The 25,064-nt window shown below is 35.4% G+C and overlaps 1 protein-coding gene across 3 annotated transcripts in view; it reads left to right on the top strand.

The window, feature by feature from the left end:
• The window catches only part of ELOVL7 (ELOVL fatty acid elongase 7), a 105,296-nt gene extending 81,657 nt beyond the window's left edge, over positions 1-23,639 (top strand). For all 3 annotated transcript variants that reach the window (XM_074385731.1, XM_039467990.2, XM_074385733.1), the window contains 5 exons: positions 1,548-1,628; positions 2,838-2,894; positions 5,121-5,226; positions 10,349-10,485; positions 13,211-23,639. In XM_074385731.1, the coding sequence (XP_074241832.1) occupies positions 1,548-1,628; positions 2,838-2,894; positions 5,121-5,226; positions 10,349-10,485; positions 13,211-13,420 (591 nt within the window). In that variant the 3' untranslated portion in view covers positions 13,421-23,639. The remainder of the gene's footprint in view (positions 1-1,547; positions 1,629-2,837; positions 2,895-5,120; positions 5,227-10,348; positions 10,486-13,210) is intronic.
• Positions 23,640-25,064: the final 1,425 nt, after the last annotated feature.

A 25,064-nucleotide genomic window follows, 5' to 3' on the forward strand; every position in this document is an offset into this window, starting at 1 on the left:
CTGGTGATATTAGGCCAAATTTGAAGAAGGTGAAAGGGAGGCACATCAGACTGAAGGAACTCAGGTGCCTTATTGTATGTTAATTGTTTGAAAGTGCTAGTTACTTGGCACCAGACACTAGCAGAGACCACTTAAGACCCAGTAAAAGGCCAAGTCACACAACTTTCATGCAACACAGTGCATAGAGTATTATATTAGTTAGAGTGAGTCTGAGCACAGGAGAATATGAGGACACTCACTGACAGCAGGACAGTATAAAACAGAATTAGCCATTTCTGTGTCATGTGCCCTTATTCCTTTGGGAAAATCTATTGATTTGTTTTTGAAAGATATTTTTCTTGTTCATGAAATACATGTTGTGCTTTTTGGAGTCTTAATTTTCAAGATTTTATAACTTACTAAGTTAACAGTGTGATTAAATTATAAGTCAAGCTAGGGGCTAGTCTCAGAAAAGAATGATGCACTTCATAATACCATCGTATCTAATAATTGTTCTTCTCTTTTGTCTCTTTTCTTTGAACTGTCAGAATATTATTCTGACAATGCCACATAAGCTTTTGTTTCTAGAATGTAATTTATTATAAAGTTGCAATTTTACCTTTAATAGTAATTAAAACTAGAAATTTAAAATGGTTCAATGGCAGAAAAGGATATAACCATTATACTGAGAGAGAAGATCTTCCAGGGAGGATTTGGCATGTATAAGAAGTCAGAGAAAAGAAATACTGATCATATTGTCAGTACACTAAATTAAGCATACCATTTCATATATGTGTTAATTTAAAATTAGAGCCTTGGCTTTTCCTTTTCAGATACTGTTTTAAAAGAAGCCCTTCCCACCATCAAACTGAAAGAATGTCAGCATAATCTTTGAATTACAGTTCAGATTTATCAACAATAGGTTCTTTCTTCTCACCACCAGCCTTGGATCACTTTGTGGGTGCGTTGGCATTAAGGCCTGCCGGATTGCACTTTTATTGTTTACAAGAGTATTTTCCTCTTACTTGTCTTGTGGATCCACAGTAAAACTATCAATAATATCTGAGCTGTGGACTACCAGTCTACATCATACTCACCAGCCAATGATGGGAAAAGCCCAGTTGTCTCAGCTCTCTCATGAGTACATTAAGGCATTCTGGTTTCCATGTTTACTTACTGACGAAGTAGAAAGACTGGAAATTGCTAGAAAAGACTGATCCAGATCTAGGTATTCCTCTAAGAGTACACAAACACGTTCACTCCCACACATACAGCTGAATCTAAGATAAATCACCTACCAGTATTTGCTGCGTAAGCAAAACACCCCTCCAAGTGTTTTATTCTTCACATATTAGAATAATCATCCCAAGAGATGAGCATTTTGGTGAGAACACGGTTTATATAAATAATATATGAGTTTGTGGTTTGTGTTTGTTCCAGCTACCTTCTCCTCTGCACTGACTACTGACTCAGCTGAAAATGTAATGAACAGATACTATCAAAACTACCTTTGTTTGGGCTATTGGGAAAATGCTTTCCTTTCTTAATATGCATGTGCTCTCTTGCAGTTTGTGATGTCTGGCTGGGGTACAGGTTATTCATTTCAATGTGAAATTGTTGACTATTCACGGTCACCCACAGCTTTGAGGGTAAGTTTCTCTTTGGAAAATCTTGAAATTCAAAATCAGTGTTAAAATTTTGTCAATTGTTTGTAACATTAAATGTAAACTGAGAATAAGCAAATGACTCAATTATCAGATTGTGTGTTGTGGAGAGAAAAAGCTAAAAATTACAAGAAGGAAAGAAAGTCCCATGTATAATTTTCTATAAAATGAAAATTGGTGCTTTTCTTTTTGAATTTCTTGGATTTAAGAATAATTTCACGTCTGGTGTCTCAGAAATTAAAAATAAAATTACCATAAGATCTATCAATTCTACTTATGGGTTTATACCTAAAAGAATCAAAAACAGACTTGAAGAGACATTTGTGCAGCCATGTTTACAGCAGCATTATTCATAATAGCCAAAAGGTACAATCAACGCTAGTGTCCATGACGGATGGATAAACAAGGCCAGGCATGGTGGCTCATGCTTTTAATCCTATCACTTTGGGAGGCCGAGGTGAGTGGATTGAGCTCTGGAGTTCAAGATCAGCCCAGGCAACACAGTGAAACCCCATCTCTACAAAAATATAAAAATTAGCCGGGCATGGTGGCATGTGTCTATAGTCCCAGCTACTCAGGAAGCTGAGACAGAAGAATTGCTTGAACCCAGGAGGTGGAGGTTACAGTGAGCCAAGATCACACCATTGCACTCCAGGCTGGGTGACAGAGTGAGACTCTGTCTCAAAAAAAAAAAAAAAAAAAAAAAAAAAAAAGATAAGTGGATAAACAAAATGTGACATAATCATAGAATGGAATATGATTCAGCATTTAAAAGGAAGGGAATTCTAACTCATGCTACAACAGGGATGAACCCTGAGGACACTATGCTAAGTGAAACAATTTGGTCACAACAGGACAAATACTGCATAATTTGGCTTATATGAGGTACCCAGGGTAATCAAATTCATAGACACATAAAGTAGAATTGTAGCTAGGGTTAGGGGCGAGGAGGAATGGGATGTAGTTAAATAGGTATAGTTTCAATTTTGCAAGATGAAAAAGTTCTATAGATGGATGGTGGCGAATGGTTGAACAACAGTGTGAAGGTACTTAATGCCACTTAACTATGTACTAAAAAATGGTAAACATGACAGATTTTATGTTATGTATATTTTACCAAAATTTTAAAAAATAAGCTTTTATTCCATATAAAAAATAAATAAAATGAATTTATATTTATTTGTGCTTCTGCAGATGGCACATACCTGCTGGCTTTATTACTTCTCCAAATTTATTGAGCTATTAGATACGGTGAGTGTATGGCCATCACATTTGGTAAATGTTTGATCTCTTAAAAAAAATGTTTGATCTTTCAGTGAAAGCAATCAACTGCTGTAGTTTCACTTGTCTGATAACTTTTATTTCTCCTTTCAGGTAGACCTACTGTTATCTTTTTTAACCTTTTATTATCAGTAACTTTAGAGAATAGACAGGATAACTTTATTTTTTCAGTATTTTGCAAACTCTAAAAGGTTTCTGTTATGTAGCTATCACTTGATTAAGATAAGCATGTAACTATGTTATATACTACAAAGCTGCATCTTTACATAGATGGATGACAGTTTTATGAATCAAGTTCAGGAAGTAAAAAGCTAAAAACATCTTACCTTTGTTGTTTGTTTTGTTTTTTTTCATCCCAAAGCACAGTCATCTATATTCCTTTAGGAGAATAAGTGCTTAAAAATTCATAAACTTAAACTAGAATGTTGAATTACTCCTGGGGTATCAATAATTCAGCTGCTTTTCTGAAGTCTGTGCTTACTGGGCACTATCTCTTCCTACTTCAGATCCCGGTGAGGATTAACTCTGAATTTGGATGACCGGTCCTGGGAGAAGCAAGTGTCAAGGGTTAGGGTCTGTGATTTGGAGGAGAAAGCCATGCGCCTTTGTTTCCAGTGTAGTTTAGGAAAGCTGAATATTTGTTATATCTTTGTAGCAAGTGTATCTTGGTTATTTGGAGCTAGTTTTGGCTCTGAGACTGGAAAGTGTGTTTACTTTGGAATGCATACTATATTTCTTATAGGAACTCTCAATATGCTTCACCTTTTCAAATGACTAATCACATAATGTTAGAACTGGAACGGGCTTGTGTGAACATAAAATACAGTGATTCGCAAACTTTAACATGTGTTTAGAATCATTTGGAAGACTTGTTAAAACACAGATGCCTAGATCCCCACCCCCAGAGTTTCTGACTCACTGGGGTCTTAGATGGAGCTCAAAATTTGCATTTCTAAGAAGTTCTCAGATGATGCTAGTGCTATTGGTCCAGGGACCACATTTCGAGAACCTGTATTCTAGTGGTTCTCAGCCCAAATTGTGCAATAGAATTAATTGCATTAGAGAAAACAATGATGACAAAAAAAAAAGGCCCTACCCCCAGGGATTTGGTGCCAAATGGTCTGGAAGAAAGACCAAGCATAGCTATTTTTAAAAAGCTGCTTGGATATTGTAATATGCAGCCATGGTTGAGAAGCATTAGTCCAGAACCTTCACTCTGAGAAATTGAAGCCAAGAAGTTAAATGACTTACCCAGAGGACTGCTGCTACTGACTGGGACTAGGACCCAGATTGATACTGTACGGCTTTTTCTCTTGTACCACTCAGCTGTTTTCTCTGTGCATACGCAAATGCATTTTGGCTTCATTGTTTCTGCTTTGCATGTTCTCAGTTCCAGCTTCCATAAGGAAACTGTGCTGCTTCTATGTCCTTTCCTAAACCACATTTCTCAAATACTCCTCTTAATCCTTTTCTTTGTGCTATTCTGTTTAGTCTTGTATTTAAAAGCCTTAACACTCGTATTATGAATTTCACTTTGGAAAGTTTTTTATACATTTCCCCCTCCCCCAGATTCTACCTTTTTGTTTATAGAGTTTTTATAAACCACAGGATATGTTCACTCTGAGTGTTACCTTCCTTCCCCTTCTCAATTTTTTTCTCTGCAGTTTTGCTTTCTTTTCCATCATATTTCTCATATTAACTTTTCAACTTTTTCTACCTTCGTTTTTCTTTAATATTTGCTAACTTTTGATCTGTTGCAAGTCCTCTTCATTTGCCTAATTCTTTATCCACATCAGTAAGATATATTAGAGAGCAATTTGGAGTATTTCAATCCTAAGTCTTCTACTTTCCTATATACTTCAAAATCCAGTGGGATTTTTTTTTTTAACCAATACAATTTCTTTCAGTAACTTTTGGCCACGTTCCTTACTTTATATCTTTGATTTTTAAATCTACATAAAGTTTCATTTCACCTTTTTATTGGTTCTGCCATGTGTAAGCATGTTACCTAAGTTTCTTTATAATAATTAGCTTTTGAGCTGCCCCTTGGGGAATTAGCTGCTTCTATAAGCATTCTATAAGGCAACGCTTTTAGATAAAATTATAAAATACTTTGCACTTTGCCAATATTTTTGTAATACTCAATACACTATCACATGATTTTATATGAACTTGATATTCTTTAAATTATTTCAGATCTTTTTTGTTCTGCGCAAGAAAAATAGCCAAGTGACTTTCCTTCATGTATTTCATCATACCATCATGCCATGGACCTGGTGGTTTGGAGTCAAATTTGCTGCAGGTAGGCAAGGGAAAGTTGTGATCATGTGTTATAAACAATAACATTTCTATATGCTATAAACAAAAATATTTTTCTGAAATGTGATTTATAAGAAACTAAAAAAATCAGTCACTTTGTTTATACTTTTTTCATGAATTATTACTTGAAAACTAAACATAAGACTCTTAAAATAATTGGGTTTTCCCCACTCTTTAGATATGCATAACTTCTGGCCACAGCCTTCTACATATATTCTTTAGTTGTTTTGTTTGTATTTTACTTTTTTCCCAAAAAGCTTTATTAAATATCTTTAAATAAATAAATAAAATGGTAAAAGCTTTGGCTTTATAGGAGTATAGTTAGAGAACAATTTCCTTTATGTTCCCAGGAAGTTAGAATGCTTATCCCAAATTCCATGTCTTATTTGCCTTCAAATTTCTAATAGCTGACACACACTCTAACCCCTAATAGCTCTTTAAAGATGTGTCAAATTGTGGTTACCCCAAATTTCTAAAGCATCCTACCATGTTAAAGGATGTATTGATACTGTTTCTAAGGTCCAAAATAGTTTAAATTGAAAACTTGGAAAACAGGTTATTTGTTTCTTTTTCATTTTAGGGTTCTGAACATCTAGAATTGGAGAAACCAGAAGTAATTTTATCCTATTATGCAGTTTTAAATCAGTGATATCCCCAAGGGGATATATTCTTCTTACCTTAGGAAAATTTGGTTGGGGAATTTATTTATTGCAGTTTCTTAAATTCTAGAAGTCTTCAAATAGGTCCATAGCTCATAACATTTCTGTGAATAGTTTGCCTCTACTGGCCTTTCTGACTCTGCTAGACTAAAAGAAAGGAGGAACCACAATTGAGGAACTCTCGTTTGAGTTCTAGACTCTCTAAGCATGGAGGAAAAAGATCTACATGTCTCAGAGCATGAGAGGACATGGATAAGCCAGTGTCTAGAAGGGGATGCCAGAACCCAGAGGAGCCACAGGGGCTGCAAATCATGAGTAAAAGCTGTCCCTACCATGGCTTATGGGCATCGGATTTTCCAGGATGTAAAATACCTCCTTGCTCAAAATTGGCATTTATTATTGAGGAATTATTTAAGTAAATGTAGCTGCTTTTTCCTATAATATTTGTAGGAAAAACATTTACCTTACATTAAAACAAGATAGTCCCAGCGGTGTTCATTTCTCAAATCAATGGTAACTGTATTATTTAATCTCAATTATCTTACTTATCCTTACTTTCTGTGTTTCTGTTTCTTCTTCTATGCATATGGCCCCTTTCCATTCTTTCTGTAGTGATATACATTGAGACTTATTGGTGTTTGTGAAAAATTGGAAAATACCTAAACAATCACTAATGGAGTGGTTATTATTACTTGTGTATGTATAACTGTGAAACAAAAATGATATTGAGAGGTATTAAATGTGCTAAAATGAGGATCTTATGCACAGGGACTTAACAAAGCTCATCTTCTTTGTTAAGCAGCTTGACTCCTAAATTATCAGAAATAGATGACTATTCTATTTTTAAAGTATGCTAGAAAAGGTGCTTTCATATCCTTATAATTTATTTATTCTGGTTTCTTGCATGAGGCCAGAATACACACTGAAAAATAAATGTGAATTAAAAAAAAATTGGAAGGCAGTATCCCAAAATATAAGCAGTGGTGATTTAGAGATAGTGAAACAGAAAGTGGTATTTTTTCTCCTTCTTTATTTCTCTCCCTTTTTCTGTATTTTCTAATTTTTGTATGTTGAATATCTGATAGTTCAATAATGGGAGAAATAAGTTTTATTTAATGAATTGAGAATTTTTCTAACTTCCATGTTTGAGTTCATTGATAGTGTAGTTTCCATTTCAAAAGCAAGCAGTGCTTTTAATAATGAGAATTTAAATATGACATACCTCTTTTTTTTTTTTTGAGACAGAGTTTCACTCTTGTTGTTGTTCAGGCTGGAGTGCAATGGTGCGATCTTGGCTCTGCCTCCCAGGTCCGAGTGATATACCTCAATTTTTAAGTGATACTACTATGTTTATGGACATCAGTCACTTTACAATGGGTTTCTTGTTCACACCTTAATCCTTCTTCTTTACAAAATGAAAATAGTAGATGACAGTTTTCTTCTCCCTCATATGTTCCATGTACTGGTACTTCTATTCATCTTACATGTGAAATTCTAGTAAACACTTGTTCAGCAGACCTGATATCTGTGTCAGTGACAAGCACAACAACAAAAGCTGTTTCCAGAAATGTGGTTTAGCACTGATTTCCATTCCTAGAATGAAACTGTCCATTCTAAACTGTTCTTTACAGAAACTTGAGCATACCTGATCTCTATCTAGTATTTAATTTCCTGTTTTTTCTGTTGTACTCCTCAATGGGGTAATAGCAATCCAGGTTTTCTTTTGAATAGGATGAAAATATTTCTGTGGCAGGTTTTTATATTAATTGTGCATATATCTCCTTCTAGAGATATGGAGAACAGTGATAATTACCTAGGTGATTCCTTTGTTTTTTCTAAAGGAGTAACATGTGATGGTACTAACTGTAATTCATTCTCAGATATTTGTTTACAGACGCATTATCATAAAGAAGAGCACAGGCTTAGAAAATATTTTGTTAGAAAGCCTTCCAAAGAAGATACAAAAAGCATTATGAATTAAAATATAGTTGTTTTGTAAATAAACTTACTAAAATAACTTGTCTGAAAATAATTATAACTAGAGAGAGTAAACATGTTACTTTTATTTGACAGCTTATTTTGATCAGTAAGCCTTATGAAACACTCTTGGCTACACTAGTGCTTTGTTAAATCCCTATGTATAAGATTCTCATTTTAGGATATTTAATGGTGAAAGTGTCCAAATAGAAAGTAGGCACTCCTCTATTAAATAATAGGAGGGGCATCTTAGTGAGAAAAGCTCTGACTTAGTTTCATATCAAAGGTGAAATATATTTTCTATGTGTATATTATTATGAAACACAAATGAATTTGAGAGGTATTTGGCTTATCCTCCTTTTAAGCAGCTTGACTCCTAAACTATCAGAAGTAGGCAACTATCCTATTTTTTTTGAGATGTTTCACTTTTTGTCACCCAGGCTGGAGTGCAGTGGCACGATCTTGGTTCACTGCAACCTCTGCCTCCTGGGTTCAAGTGATTCACCTGCCTCAGCCTCCCGAGTAGCTGGGACTACAGGCACCCAGCACCATGCCCAGCTTATTTTTTATGTTTTTAGTAGATACAGGGTTTTGCCATGTTGGGCAGGCTGGTCTCGAACTCCTGACCTCAGGTGGTCTGCCTGCCTTGGCCTCCCAAAGTGCTGAGATTACAATCGCACCTGGCTGAACTATTCTATTTTTAAATTAACTTAGAAAAGGTGTTCTTACACCACAATAATTTGTTTATTCAAATTTTCTTTGGGAACGAAGACCAATCCAAGTGTAAATAATACAAGCTGAAAAGTTGTTAATAAGCTTCATTAATTCCATTCCTTCTGACTTGAAATTTATGGTAATTGAGGGATTAGCTAAACTTTGGTTTACTCTAGTCAGGAGGAGAAAGTTTATATAGAACAGCATAGCATAAATGAGGCTTTGGAAGAATAGTCAACAACTTAAAAGTAATTATTTAAAACAAGTTATTTTTACAGATTACTTCAGCAGTGCTAGTATCTAGACATATCTAGAATTGCTACAATTATGAATAATTATTTTAAAATAATTTCTCCTGTGTAACAATTTTATTAGATTTTTTCCTTATAAGATTATATTAGAAGTGATAAATTTGTATTTTCCTTTAAACTTTCTATAATGCATAGTATTTATGAATTCAGTTCTTCTACCATAATCTAATTTGATGAGATTTTGCTTTATTTCCAGAATTAAAGAATGCTGGAATTAAGAAAATAGAATGTTTTAGAGAAACATGTAAATTCCAGGTCAACATTACTAAGCTGACTCAGGCTATACATAAAGAACACATATTTTTCCAGATTGTTCTTCGTAGGAAAGGGACCGTAGGGGACAGTGTTCCCCCTGCCACACTATCAGCTAAACACTCTGTTATCCCTTCTGCTGTATTACTGGTCCAGCTAAAGACAATTGAAATGATCTTTTCTTACATTCCCACATGTTCTTGGCTTCTATTCTTAATTGAAGGTGATTGTTAGGAAATGTGGCAAAATTAGAAGAGGAAAACCAAGATAGGAAGGCATAATTGGAAGCAGTAAGTAAGGATGGCTTAACAATTAATAGATATTTACTTTGCGAAAACAATAATTCATTAAAGTAAATATAGCAGTTTGCTAATGAAAGCCAATGGTTTTACTGCCAAAATTATTTAATGAAGATTATTGAGAGTAGGAAAAGTAAATTTGATTCCACACAATCACATGTACAAAAATATTCTTAGCAGCTTTTTTCAGAATAGCCCAAATTGGAAGCAACCCACATATCTGTCAATAGGAGAAAGGGTAACTAATGATACATTTATATGGTATAATACTACAAAGCAGTAAAAAGACAAACTACCAATAGATGTACCAGGTACAAAAGAGTACATCCTGTGTAATTCCATTTATGTGAAGTTTAATAGCAGACAAAATTAATAGTTAGTGTTAAGAAGTTAAGAGAAAAGGTTACCTTGGGAGGGGTATATTCGTGGAAGAAGCACATGGGAATCTTACCTGGTATTGGAAATGTTCTATATCTTGATCTTGGTGCTTACGTGGGTGTATACATACATGAAAAATCATCAAGTTAAGATTAATGTACTTTGTGTACTTTCTATTTGTTAACCCTCACTAAAATATGAATGTTGTTACTATTATTTAGCAATATATTATATTTAAAAGGTAACTAAGTTTAAGTGAACTCAAATCATAAGACTACCTTATGCTAAGATATGACAAAATAAAGACATGCTAATTTACTTTCTCAGAATTGTATCTTATATTTTACTAAATATACTATTCAGCCCCCTCTAATTTGATAGTTGTTTAACAGGACTTATATTTTATATTTTTTCCCTAAATTTAAGAAATAATTATACAGAAATCTAAGTTAAGACAAAAATGTGGTTCATTTTAAGGAACAATGGCCCCATGTTACAATAATTTTATTTTCCAGGTGGTTTGGGAACATTCCATGCCTTTCTGAATACAGCTGTACATGTAGTCATGTATTCCTACTATGGACTCTCTGCGCTGGGACCAGCCTACCAGAAGTATTTGTGGTGGAAAAAATATTTGACATCATTACAGCTTGTGAGTAATTAATTTTCTTTAAAACCAAATAAGAAACAACTAGAGTCACTTGTTTTTACTGTAAATAGGATACTAGTTAAATAAAGAACAAAGTTGGCCAGCCACGGTGGCTTATGCCTGTAATCCCAGCACTTTGGGAGGCCAAGACGGGCAGATCACTTGAGGTCAGGAGTTCGAGACTAGCTTGGCCAACATGGTGAAACCTCATCGCCACTAAAAATACAAAAATTAGTTGGGTGTGGTGGCGGGCACCTGTAATCCCAGCTACTTGGGAGGCTGGGGCAGGAGAATTGTTTGAACCTCGAGGTGGAGGTTGCAGTGAGCTGAGATCACACCTTGGACTCCAGCCTGGGCAACAGAATGAGACTCCATCTCAAAAAAGAAAAAGAACAAAGTTAACAAAACAATAGGAGTCAAGTGTCTGGCCCCTATATGATATACCATCATTGTTCTTAATATGTTAGCTGAACTTTGTTAGAAACTTTGTTGAAAACAAAGCATATTTGGTAACCAGGAGGCTCAGAGAATTAAACCAGCATGTGTATTTTTATGCCATCTTTATACTATTTTATGCATTTGTACAAAAATAAATACATTTGTGATCAAAATAATTCCAAAGTTGTAAGACCCTCAATAGGTATAACACTAAATTAGAAATTCCATCAGATCTAAATTACCTTGAAGGAATGCAACTTTGAGGGAACGCTGAGCTTTCCTGTGTGCTTACCTTTCAAGTCCTAACATTTTAAGTCCATCTTTCCTCCAATCAATGAAAAGCATTGTGAGAATTTAAAATGTAGAAGGTTAGACCAACGTATATGTATTACATAAATCTGAATACTGCCCTTATATAAGCAGTGTTTGAAAGAGCAGAGGCACTCAGTTTAGACCTAATAATACATTCTAAGCATTAATTCTCAAAATATATGGTACTTAATTTTTTTGGAGAATAATTATGGGTTTGAGATGATGATTTGCTTTAAGTTTTATTGGTGTCTATTAAAAGGAGAATTCTACCATCCTTGTGTTCCCACATTTGCAGTCTATAATAAATTGATGTCATAGTCTACCGGTAACACCAATGGGAAAATATAAATTTGGCTTAGTGTGTTGAAGATTAATTTTTTGTTAAAATCCTGTTACAGATTTCAATTACAGAACTTGCTAAATGAAACTTGGTACATTCATATAATGTGTTCTCCCAGGTGAGAGATTGATATTTTAATGTAAAAGGATCCAAAATTAAGATCAGAGTATTTCCTTGCAGAGTTATTTGTTATATCTGAAATTGGCAGCAAACTCAATGACCAACCATTAGGAAATCATAAAATAGACTATTTTGATTCATACTTTGAAATACTATGAAGTCATGAAAATTACTCATTGTTGCTTCTTTAAAAATTATCATTTTCTCAAAGTAGTATAATCTCATTGCAAATAAGTGAGAACACCTAATTAAGCAAAGAGAAAAAAAAAATGCATGTAATTCTACCACCCAGGGATAATCACTGCTGATGTTTTTATTTTATTCTCATCCAGTTTTTCTCTCAGGCATATGTATACACCTTTTACATGATTTGTATAGTATTGCATATATAATTTTGTTTTTAGGCTTTTTTTCTCTTAACATACTCTTAAATGTTGTACAGACGTTTTAATAATGTGGAAAAATACTGATGTAGAAAAAATAGGATGGACATTTGTTTATTACATTCTCAAAGAAGTCAATTATACACAAGTATACACATGCATAGAATGTTGAGGACATTGCTTAGCCTTCCTAAAGTTTTGTTTTCTCTTTTGAAAAATGAGAGGAATAAATGGCTATGCTAAGGGAATGTCAGAATCATACATTAAGATAATGCAAGGAAAGCTGATGATGATAAGGATAAAATGATAATAAACTATATGAAAATCTTAACCATGATTATAGCTAGATCGACTGTGAGTAATTGTTATCTGTTCTTTATAGAGTTTCACTTTTCTAAAATTTCCATAAAACATATGTTGCCTTTTAATCAGGGAAAACATGATAACCAGGAAATCTGAATATTAGCCTAGAAAAGGTCCCTTTTGGGACTGTGTAAGATGTTTTGCTCCACAGAGCCCTTGAGCACTACTAGAAAGGCCACCAGTTCTCTCTTATACCTTACAGATTCTCTGCCTCGGTTGGCAGTTCAGACACATTTGCACCTATGACAGTGGAAGACAAGTGGCAGGTATAAAGATTCAGAGATGCTTTGGCTACTAAAAAATTCAAGGGGCTCTAGGTAAAATGTTTTTATTTTCCAAAAATTAAAATATCTGATCCAGTATCAGGACAGAATATTTGAAATTGAAATCATCCTGAGAAAATAGGCCACAAGGTAGTGGTCCCATGGTCATTTCATCATAGTCAAGGACTCAAGTCAGAGACTTATAGAGAAAACTTGCTCTGTTGATTCTGTGAGTAGTGAAAAGTTTGCTGCACTGCACAGCACCAGGAAACATTTAAATACGGACCCTGCAGTTGTGCCATTTTGCGGTTCTAAATAGTGGATCCATTCTTCCAACTGGCTTTTGATAGTATAGCACCCATATCACTCCCAGGGAGGCTAGATTTAAAGATAGACTTCTCTGTCCAACAGTGCACTCCCTGCACCTTGGGAGTGCGTAAACATAGGTAGGTAAATAATTGTAACTCTTCATATCTGGATAATTTTTTTTTCACGTTTTCATTTTTTAGGTCCAGTTTGTTATTGTCACCATCCACATAGGCCAGTTCTTTTTCATGGAGGATTGCAAGTATCAGTTTCCTGTCTTTCTGTACGTCATTATGAGTTATGGTTTCATCTTTCTGCTGCTCTTTCTCCATTTTTGGTACCGTGCTTACACCAAAGGTCAGAGGTTGCCCAAAACTGTGAAAAATGGAACTTGCAAAAGCAAAGATCACTGAAGCACAACATAAGTCTATGATCAAAAGTGATATATTGTCTTCCTTGACAATCAAGAGATATTTACCTATGCAGTACATTTTGTATATTTTTCAAAACTAAGAGCTTGTATTTTTATGATAAGTTATTGGGATGTCTGATATTTGAGAGCCTGAGGCTCCCAGATAACAGTCTTCTGATAGTTAGGGCCTACAGCAGCCAGAAGTTTGTTGGTTTTTTTTTAAAGGGGCTTTTAAACCTAATCCAAAGGTTTTGTTTAACACATTTTGTTACAGTGAAAGGAAGATATGAAGCAATACAGTGCTCTTCAAGGAAGTCCAGTAAAGATGAAAAATATCATTAGATATTTTGAGCAAGGATGGAGATCCATGTGATACAATAGATTCCCTCTGCTGGGTCTGGAAACCTCCAACCGTAGGCCCTGACTTTGTCATTTATTGACTATATTAAGAAGATGCTATATTTGCTCTAGAGCTAATTCCCATTTTAGCGAGCTAACACAGGTGAAAATTGAGTGGGTTTTTGATAACTTGTCATTTAAAATCACTAATGATAATTTTTAAAGGATCTTTTTAGTAGCCATCACCAGTTCTGCTGATAAGACTTCCTCACAACCCTTTTGTTGTACAAACAGTTTCGCAGTAGCAATCCTTTGGGTTAGTACCCTGATGCACTTGACACCAAGTTTCATTCAGTTGATTATTTTGAAAATAAGATGATTTGTTTTAATGGGTTAATGAACTCTTTGCTATTACTGTTTTACAATTAACTACATCTCTGGAAAGAGGTGAATTTGTCAATGAAAAAAGTACTGTGTAGTTCAGTGGGAAAAATCTGTTGTCTGTTATAGTATCGCACCACTTTCTTACATTGTCATGGTTTAAATTATTATCTTATTTAAATATATAGTTAGATACTTAAATGTTCAGATCATTAGCACACTGCAGGTACAACCTTAAATCATAAATAATATTACCCATTGTACACAGTTTCCAGATTGGGTTAGAGTGGCTGTGAAGCAACTAGAGGCAAATTGTGGCACAGAAAGTATCTAGGGGAAAATTGATTATGTAAGCAAGGGTTGTTCTGCTTTGGGAGAGAGACAGACTACATAATAGCTATAGATTATATAAAGTTATAGATATACTGCACAATAAAATATTTTCCGGAATTGTGAATTAATCAACAACCTGGATTTCTGTTTCCAGACCTATAAACCATATAACGAAGGACTAAAATTCATTTGGCATAGACTTTGTTTCTTTAAAATCACTACTTTCTAAAATTCTGTTATTTTTACATTTTCTTGTCAGAGAACCAAAACTATTAGCAGAGTTTTTTTCCAAGAAATAGCAATATTTGGACATTTGTGTATTTTTCCCAATTTTTTTCTTCTTTTATTTATATTCAGGTTTGAAGGACTGTTTATGTTCATAGGACTTTAAACAATTAGTACTTAAGGCCCGGTTAATTTTGAACATACAGATATACTTATTGTACAACAATGCCTAAGTTTTACTCAATATCATGGCCTTTTATCTTTACACTTACCAGATTCATAAGGTTATTTGCCTTTAAGTAATCTTTTGCGATTTCACTTGATTACAGTATGAGAAGGTAAAGGTTGATAAATGGGAGTAATTTTATATTTTTTTTAAAAAAAGAATACAGGACAAAAGAGCACAGCTAAAGGAAACTGCTGCTCTAATTTATTCCACTGCAAGGTCTCAGGACTCCTTAACTGTTTTCCAGGTTTGGCTCTTCATATCTAACTCGTGCTAAAATGAGAAGGTATGTCAGGTGCTGTTATAAATCACACAATTTCCAAAGACCCCAAGTGATATAGAGACCAAAATGAGGCAAAAATAAAATAGATGAAACAGGAGAGTTTAATTCTTGCATACTTTCCGACCTTCATCATACAACCTCGTATAACCTCCCTGCAGTCTTTAAAATGTTAAACTTGCCTGTGAGATAACATATAATAAAACACATACTCAATTATATAAATAGAAATGGAGAGCTAGAATGCTACAAAAGAAATCATAACTGCCAAAAGTATCCTCCATAGAAACATCAACATGATTGTGGATCAAAATGATTTTCACTGGATATAGAATTTATATGGGCCATATTTATTAAAAGCATTCTGTGTGGTCACATAGAGTTCCTTTGGGATTTCATCCGACTTTTCAGGACTTAATTTGTTTGGGTTTGCTTACCTAACAAACAGCAACAACAACAACAACAAAAATAGTTCCAAATCTAGTTTATTACGTAAAACTCTATGAATCCTTGAGGACCTATATGTATATTGTAAATAAATACAAATATAGATTTTTAAGTATCTATAGGACTTTGCCATTTTACTGCCTTAATTATAAAATTATGATATTGTATTCTATTACCTTTTATTCCTGTTAACTTTTTAAAGACTGGAACACTCCGTGGGCATTGTTAAAGTTTGTTTTTCCCTGTGTATTATAATAAATTTGTGTTATTGCATGTATATATGTGTGTGTATTTTACATTTTGGAATCTAGCTGCATGTGTTTGCATGGGTCGGTGGCTTTTAATTTGAATACTCACCAATCAAAGTTACTTTATGTATTTCTTGTACATGTGCTGTGTTCATCTTTGGGATACAAAGACGCCTAGGACATAATTGGGATCTCCTGGAGCTTACCAATTGGCAAATGAAATTATGTGTCAGGGCAGTAGATGATAGGTGCCAAATAAGTCTTTCCACTTAGCAGACTGGAAAGACTGTCAAGGAATTTGAATTTGAGTTATATGTTTAGGTTGTACAGAATTTTAAAAATTGGCGGTGTTTTTTTAGGCAAGGTTTTTTAAGTGCAAAAAATTAACAAAAAAGAATAGTTTTTCTATCGCTACTGGCTCTAATAAATGGGACTAGCTAATGATCACTGTTTGCTAAACTGAGAAGGTCTGCTAAAACAGTGAAAAAAACAGTGATCATTAGCTAGCCCCATTTATTAGAGCCAGTAGGAATGGAAACAGAAGAAAGGTTGATGGGGATGGCTTGTGCTGATACAACCCGAACTCACTGATCAATCTTAATGTCATTCAAAGTGGGACAAGCAGATGTTTTGTCTCTTAATACACTGTAATATTATGAGGTATTCATGGCAAAAAATAAAAATTTGAACTTTAATCTAATCAATCCTCTGTATCTAAACTACTAGTTACAGGAAATATAGTATACAGAGGAAGAGTTAAAAGACACCAAGAGGATACAATCAGCCAAGTCCAAAAAGTAGGAAATTCCATAGAGCAAATGACCTGGTTTCTTCAATAAATAAATAACATTTTAAAAAGGAAACCAGAGAAGGTAACTTCTGTAGATAAAAAGACTTAAAATATACTAACCAAATGTCATTTGAATCCTGATTTGAACAAACCATCATAAAAGGATATTCTTATAACAGTTAGATATAACTGAACATGAACTAAATTTTAAAAGGTGGAAGTTATTAATATTAGATATTACTGTATTGCAGATGGATATATTTTAAAGTCCTTATATGTGAGATATATACACTGAAGTATGTATATGTAAAATGATAGGTTGTCTGTTTTAACTTTAATATACTCTAGTAAAAAGAAAAGGAGGTGTTGATAATTGTTAAAGTTGGGTAATGGGTTCACTTCATAGGAGTTTATTATACTCTTCTCTCTGCTTTTGTGTATGTTTGAAATTGTCCAGTTTTTAAAAAGCAATATGTGTACTATAATATTCTATATAGATGTTATTTAAGTGAAAAATCAAAATGATAGTCAGTATTTACTGGTAGTCAGTATTTAGGGTTTTCACTGCATCTAAATGTTATGAGAAACTTTAAAATGTACTGGATGTGGCCCCTGCCCTTAAAAAGTTTACAGTACAGTTTAAAAAGACAGACCTACATAAAATGTTAATAAAAACAAAGCCAGCATACCTATTGACAAGTGAAAAGTGTATTACAGATTTGCAATATTATTTTCCTAATGTTAAGTAGTTAGCTTTGATAAAACAATATAATGTTCATCAGGACCCACTGAAGATGTTTGATGGAGAAGTAGCATGAACAGTCTGGGTATGAGAGCTTCTGGAAAAGAATCCCTTACATGGAGCCCAAAGCTCTCTGTCACCAGCATTTTCCAGTATTTCTTTCTTGTAGGAAGCAATTGGGTATAACAGACTGTAGTTACTGTCTGTCATTCCAAAGCATTATGCCATGTAGCTAAGTACTCTGGGGAGGGGCAAGGATACAGAGAATATCCACATATACCATATACTGCAAGGGAAGATGTCTTTGTATGCTTCCTTGAGTACCAAATACAATAGAATCTAGATCTGTTTCCTTCTAAAGGACTTTCCAGGAGTCCCACACAACAACTTCCACTTACATCTCAATGGTCAAAACCACCTCATGGCCATCTCTAGCTGCAAGGGAAGCTGTGAACTATAATTTCTAGATGGACACATTGTCATCTCCAAGAAAATTAGATTCTACTAGAAAGAAGGTAAGAAATGAAGTTTGGGTAAGCATCTGATGTAACCACACCCACTAAGAATCCATCACCATGATGGGCCACTATTTTGTACAGGAGTACATATAATTCTTCAAGTGTCTAAATGGAAAAGTGATTGAACATACTTATTTAGGTCCATCACTGTGTCTGGCATCAGCAAATGATTAAGTGATTATTTTTGGATGAATAAATATATAAGTTATATATAATGTATTATATATAATAGATTCATTCAAAATGATTGATATAGAATTTTTAATATAGTCTACATATTGTATATATTCAGTGTACATATTTAGCTTATATTTTTCCATCAGTTAGTATACTATTTGTATAGCCTTTGTTATCTTTATGTAAATAGTGTTGTTTCTCAAGCTGTTACAGTTTGTCTATTATTGACTAATAAATAACCCCTAAATTTGTTGACTTAAAGCTACATCAAAGCTACATTTCTCACCACTTTGAAGCATCAGTGATTTGAGAAGCAGAGTTGTTCTTGTTTGGGATCCCTGGTGCAGTTGCCGTCAGACTGTGGCTTAATGAGGAACCAGAAGGTTGAGGCAGTGGGGGATACCTGGAGATCTCCATGTAGTCTCAAGTCCTCTCCATGTGGTCTTTCCCCTTGGACTACTTTGAGATTCCTCACGGCATGGCAGTCTCAGGGGAGTCGGACTGAAGGCTTCAGCAGTAAGCATTCCAGTGAACAAACTGGAAGCTGTATTGCTTTTTATACCTAGCCATAGAAGTCAAGGAATATCACTTACCATGTGCAAAAGCCCACCCATTTTCAAGGGGTGGGGACACAGACCATGTCCCTCAATGGGAGGAATGTAAAAGCTACTTCATAAGAACATGTAGGATGGGAGAAATAGTGTACTTGAAAAATACAGTTTGCCGCAGAAAGTATTACCTAAAATAGATAAGAATACTTATTTTTCTCTTTAGAAGAATTAAAGCCTATCTTTAATTCATATGGTTCTGGTTTGTAGTGACTAGTTCTGTAGATGAAAGTAAGTGCCATTTTGTTTTATTTTTATTTTTTTCACCAAGAAAGTGGCCCTTTGCACAGAGAAATAGACTCAGAGTTGAGTGTGGAATTGAAGGTGGGTCCCTAGATTAAATGAGACCAAGGGTTACAGTTCTCTTTGCTTCAGGCAGCATGAGGTACATGCTGATTGGGGAGGGGTTGGGGATAGAAATTTCTCTAGATGTTTCTAGCAGATACAACCACAATGTAACAGGCCATACAACATGTCTTTTATACCAGGCTGCCCCAGAGAGAGGGCCAAAGGGCTCTTACTTTCCTGGGGCTGGCTGGGCATGTTCCTACCTTTTATTGACAGCCAGTATCAAGTCAGGCTGTACATGTACTTATAACCCAACAAAGTTACAAACTGTAACATTCTTCCAATCTAATATGAACATTTTTGCCTATGTTCAAACTACAGCATTATTAAAACATTGCTGCACCTTGTTTGTATTCTAGGACCTACAGGATTCAATTAGTTTGGGATACACTCTGGTTAATAAAGGGAGAAAGCTTTGTATTTTATTTATCTATTTATATTTTAAATTCAGGGGTACATGTGCAGGTTTGTTATATAGGTAAACTTGTGCCACGAGGGTGTGGTGCACAGATTATTTCATCACTCAGGTATTAAGCCTAGTACCCTTTTGTTATTTTTCCTGATCCTCTCCCTCCTCCCACCGTTTACCCTCAGGCCCTGGTATCTGTTGTTCTCTTTTATGTTTCCATGTGCTCTCATCATTTAGCTTCCACTTGTAGGTGAGAACATGCGGTATTTGGTTTTCTGTTTCTGTATTAGTTTGCTAAGGATGATAGCCTCCAGCTCCATTCAGGTTCCTGCAAAGGACATGATCTTGTTCTTTGTGATGGCTGCATGTATTCTATGGTATATCTGTACTACATTTTCCTCATCCCATCTACCATTGGTGGGCATTTAGGTTGATTCCATGTCTTTACTATTGTGAATAGTGTTGGAGTGAACATACATGTCTTTGATAGAATGATTTATATTCTTTTGGGTATATACCCTGTAGTGAAATTGCTGGGTCAAATGGTAGATACCCTGTAGTGAAATTGCTGGGTCAAATGGTAGCTCTGTTTTTAGCTCTTTGAGGAATCACCACATTGCTTTCTACAGTGGTTGAACTAATTCACACTTCCACCAACAGTGTATTAGCTTTCTTTTTCTCTGCAACCTTGCCAGCATCTGTTTTTTTTTTTTTTTTTGACTTTTTAATAATAGTTATTCTAACTGGTATGACATGGTAAGTCATTGTGATTTGGATTTGCATTTCTCTAATGATCAGTGATGTTAAGCTTTTTTTCATGTGCTTGCTGGCTGGATGCATGTCTTCTTCTGAAAAGCGTTTATGTCCTTTGCCCACTTTTTAATGTTTTTTTTTTTTTCCTTATAAATTTGTTTAAGCTCCTTATAGATGCTGGGTATCAGACCTTTGTTAGATGCATAGTTTGCAAAAATTTTCTCATTGTGTAAACTGTTTACACTCTTGATAGTTTCTTTTCCTGTGCAGAAGCTCTTTAGTTTAATTATATCCCATTTGTCAATTTTTGCTTTGGTTGCAATTGTGTTTGGTGTCTTTGTCATGAAATCTTTGCTTGTTCCCATGTCCAGACTGGTATTACCTAGGTTGTCCTTTAGGGTTTTATAGTTTGGGGTTATACATTTAAGTATTTAATCCATCAATTGTGGTGTAAGGAAGGGGTCCAGTTTCTACTGTCTACTAAAAATACAAAAATTAGCCAGGTGTGGTGGTGGGAGCCTATAATCCCAGGTACTCAGGAGGCTAAGGCAGGAGAATTGCTTATACCAGGGAGGCAGAGGCGGCCGCAGGGAGCTGAGACTGCACCTCTGCACACCAGCCTGGGCAACAGAGCAATACTCCATCTCAAAACAAACAGACAAACAAACAAACAGAAAATACCTGTAACAGCAGAACATTTGACTTGACTTGTTTGCATGTTTGCTTCCATTCCAACAGTCATCTCATCATCCAAATAGATGTCGGAACTCCAGCCATTACACTCACATTTCACCCAGCCCAAAAGAGGAAGGGATATGTAGGATCTTATCTCTCCATTTAAGGACACATATATCAAAAAACAACACACTGACCAGAATTAGTCATTTGGGTCACAGCAGAAGGAAATCTAGGAAGTGCAGTCTTTATCCTAGGTGACTCCACAGCAAGCTTAAATTAGGGACTTTTATGCCATACATACATACCTACTATGTACCCACAAAAATTGTTTTAAAATAATAAATTTTTAAAAATTAAGGATTCTGTGGAAGATGGAGGTGAATGGGGATGCTGGACTGTGGTCAGAAATCCAGATTGGGGAGGTAGTATTGTGTGGCTCTGGGTATAGAAAATATGATGGTGACTGGAGTTGAATGGATTGAGAAATTGTTAGGAATGATGTTGGATGAGTTGTCCATATAAATATTGAAGAGCCTGAAGATTATGCTGAGCCTTGGAGTAAAGACTAGCCTGATGACAAGGAGCTCTGAATAAGACTGACAGTATGACCCACAAGACAGTTGATGACAGTAATGAGAGAAATGTTACCCCAGCCTTAGAACCTGGGATTGTGCATGAATCAGATTATTAAAAATAAACTTTAGACAAATTTTAGATTTACAGAAAAATTATGAACATAGTGAAAATTTCCATATACTTAACACCCGGCTTTCCCTGTGATAAACCTATTAATATGGTACATTGGTTGCAGTTAATGCACCAATAGTGATACATTATTATCAACTAAAGTTCATGCTTTATTTGTATTTTCTTAGTTTTAAACTAATGTCCTTTTCTTTCTACAATTCCCATCAAGGATACCACATGACATTTAGTGTTCATGACTGTATAGGCTCCTCTTGGTTTGATACTTTCTCAGACCTTCCTTATTTTTGATAACCTTGTGTGGAGACAAAAGTGATTCCATCTTGGATACTAATCCAAAGATAAATCCGTTGCACAGTTCTCCTACCCATTATAAGAGTAGGAACGGTGGCTCACGCCTGTAATCCCAGCAGTTTGAGAGGCCAAGGCGGGTGGATCACGAGATCAGTATTTCAAGACTAGCCTGGCCAAGATGCCAAAACCCCGTCTCTTCTAAAAATACAAAAATTAGCTGGGCGTGGTGGTGGGTGCCTGTAATCCCAGCTACTCGAGAGACTGAGGCAGGGAATTTCTTGAACCCGTGAGGCGAAGGGTGGAGTGAGCCAAGATCGCACCACTACACTCCAGCCTAGGTGACAGGGCGAGACTCCATCTCAAAAAAAAAAAAAAAAAAAAAAAAAAAAAAGAATAATCATAGCTGCCAAGAGAGAAGGCTTATGACTGTGATTTAAAAAATACAAATCAGTTTTATACCTATAGGCAAACTAGCCTACCATAGCCATTCCTCATTTAAAACACATTTCCTTTATTATTATTTACTTCTTTTACTGGAGAGCAGTGTTGCATTAAACTGAGTGTGTGTGTGTGTATATATATATATTTAAATCAAGCAAAGGGTTAAGTTAAAGGAGCAGCATCTAATTCCCTGTCCCTGGCTAGGCAGGGACAGGGACAATGGTTCAGCACCCGGCATCTGTTGCTGCTATGATGGTGGTGGTGGTGGGAGTGACATAGTGTAGCTGTTTTTCATGTCCTTCTTCCCACTTCTGTGTGTCCACTGCTTTTTTCTGGGCTACTACTGACTGCTGCAGTCTGATTGTGCACACTCTTCTTGGCCTCCTCTCCTCAGGTGGACCTCATAAATCTCCAAACTGAATATAATTACTACTTTTAGAATCTTTTGTTATCTGTGAGTCACAGTCACAATGACATCTTTGTATAGAAGTCTTTGTGGTCTAACCACGAAATAAGTGACAGAAAAAAGCCTTCGTTGTTATTCCTTAATAGGCAGTAACGTTTTCTATTGAAACATGCACTTCAATTAACTTTATTTTTGCCTAATTCATTATTGGATGCTTGCATGATTTTTATGCAAAATGAAAATGAATTTTCATTCATTTAAGAATGAAAAAATTGAAGGAAGCAATGTTTGCTAGTAAATACAATGTCTCTTCTATTTTGTTATTATCATTATATTTAATCCAATTTGTATTATTGAGTTCTAATTCTTTAAAAACTAACTTTTGGAAGGAAGTGGATTCCCTTTAACATCATATGATAATAGTCTAACTAATAGGGTTTGTTTTTTTTTTCCGTTGACAGGTGCAATACACGGACATCCGTTTTCCTTCCACTCAAAAAGAACAAAAATAAATATTAAATAAACAAGTTAACTACATTTAAATACTTCTAGTTACTTTGCTCTGAATTTTTAGTAAAAAGGCATGTCTCTAACGCACAGGGATTATAACACTGAAGAATAAAACTGCTGGCATAAAACAGTAACACCATATTATACAGAATGCTCCTTGATTTGTTAGTTTGTATCCTTGTATCCTTGTAGGGGATACATTTTTTTAGTTTGTAATTTTTGAGGGTACATAGTAGGGTGTATACATTTATGGTATATATGGGATATTGTGATACAGGCATACACTGTGTAATAATCACATTAAATGGAGTATCCATCACCTTAAGCATTTATCGTTTGTGTTACTAGCAATCAAATTATATTCTTTCAGCTATTTTTTTTTTTTTTTTTTTTTTTGAGACAGAGTTTCGCTCTTGTTACCCAGGCTGGAGTGCAATGGCGCGATCTCGGCTCACCGCAACCTCCGCCTCCTGGGTTCAGGCAATTCTCCTGCCTCAGCCTCCTGAGTAGCTGGGATTATAGGCATGTGCCACCATGCCCAGCTGATTTTTTGTATTTTTAGTAGAGACGGGGTTTCACCATGTTGACTGGGATGGTCTCGATCTCTTGACCTCGTGATCCACCCGCCTCGGCCTCCCAAAGTGCTGAGATTACAGGCTTGAGCCACCGCGCCCGGCCTCAGCTATTTTTAAATGCACAATTAGAGTATTATTGACTATAGTCACTCTGTTGTGTTATCAAATACTAGATCTTCATTCTTTGTTTTTTTGTACTCATTAATCATTTTCACTTACTTCCCCTCACCTCTCACTACCCTTCCCAGCCTTTGGTAACCATCATTCTACTCTCTATCTCCTGAGTCCAGTTGTTTTAATTTTTAGTTCTCATAAATAAGTGAGACCATGTAAAGTTTGTCTTTCAGTGCCTGGCTTATTTCACTTACCATAATGACCTCTGATTTTATCCATGTGGTTGCAAGTGATACAATTTCATTCTTTATTATGGATGAATGATACTCCATTATGTATATATAACCACATTTCTTTATCCATTCATCTGTAGATGGACACTTAGGTTGCTTCCAAATATCAACTATTGTAAACAGTGCTGCAACAAACATAGAAGTGCAAATACTTCTTCAATATCGTGATTCTTTTATGGTATACATCTAGCAATGAGATTTCTGGATCATGTGGTAGCTCTATTTTTAGTTTTTAAAGGAAACTCCAAACTGTTCTTCATAGTGGTTCTACTAATTTACGTCCTGGCCAACAATATTTGAGGGGTCCCTTTTCTCCACATCCTCACCAGCATTCATTACTGCCTGTCTTTTAGATATCACATTGTCGTTTTGATTTGCATTTTTCTGATGATCAGTGATGTTGAACACCTTTTCATTCTGTTTGCCATTTGTATGTCTTCTTTTGAGAAATGTCCATTCAGGTATTTTGCCTGTTTTTTTTTTTTTTTTTGGTTGGTTTGTTTTTGTTTTTGTTTTTGTTTTTGTTTTGAGACAAGTCTCACTCTGTCACCCAGGCTGGAGTGCAATGGTGCAATCTCGGCTCACTGCAACCCCTGCCTCCTCGGTTCAAGTGATTCTCCTGCCTCAACCTCCCACGTAGCTGAGATTACAGGTACCCACCACCACACCCAGCTATTTTCTGTATTTTTAGTAGAGACAGGGTTTCACCATGTTGGCCAGGCTGGTCTTGAATTCACCTCAGGCGATCCGCTCGGCCTCCCAAACTGCTGGGATTACAAGCGTGAGCCACTCTGCCTGGCCACCT

This window comes from Saimiri boliviensis, chromosome 1 (genome assembly GCF_048565385.1).
Source record: "Saimiri boliviensis isolate mSaiBol1 chromosome 1, mSaiBol1.pri, whole genome shotgun sequence".
NCBI lineage: Eukaryota > Metazoa > Chordata > Mammalia > Primates > Cebidae > Saimiri > Saimiri boliviensis.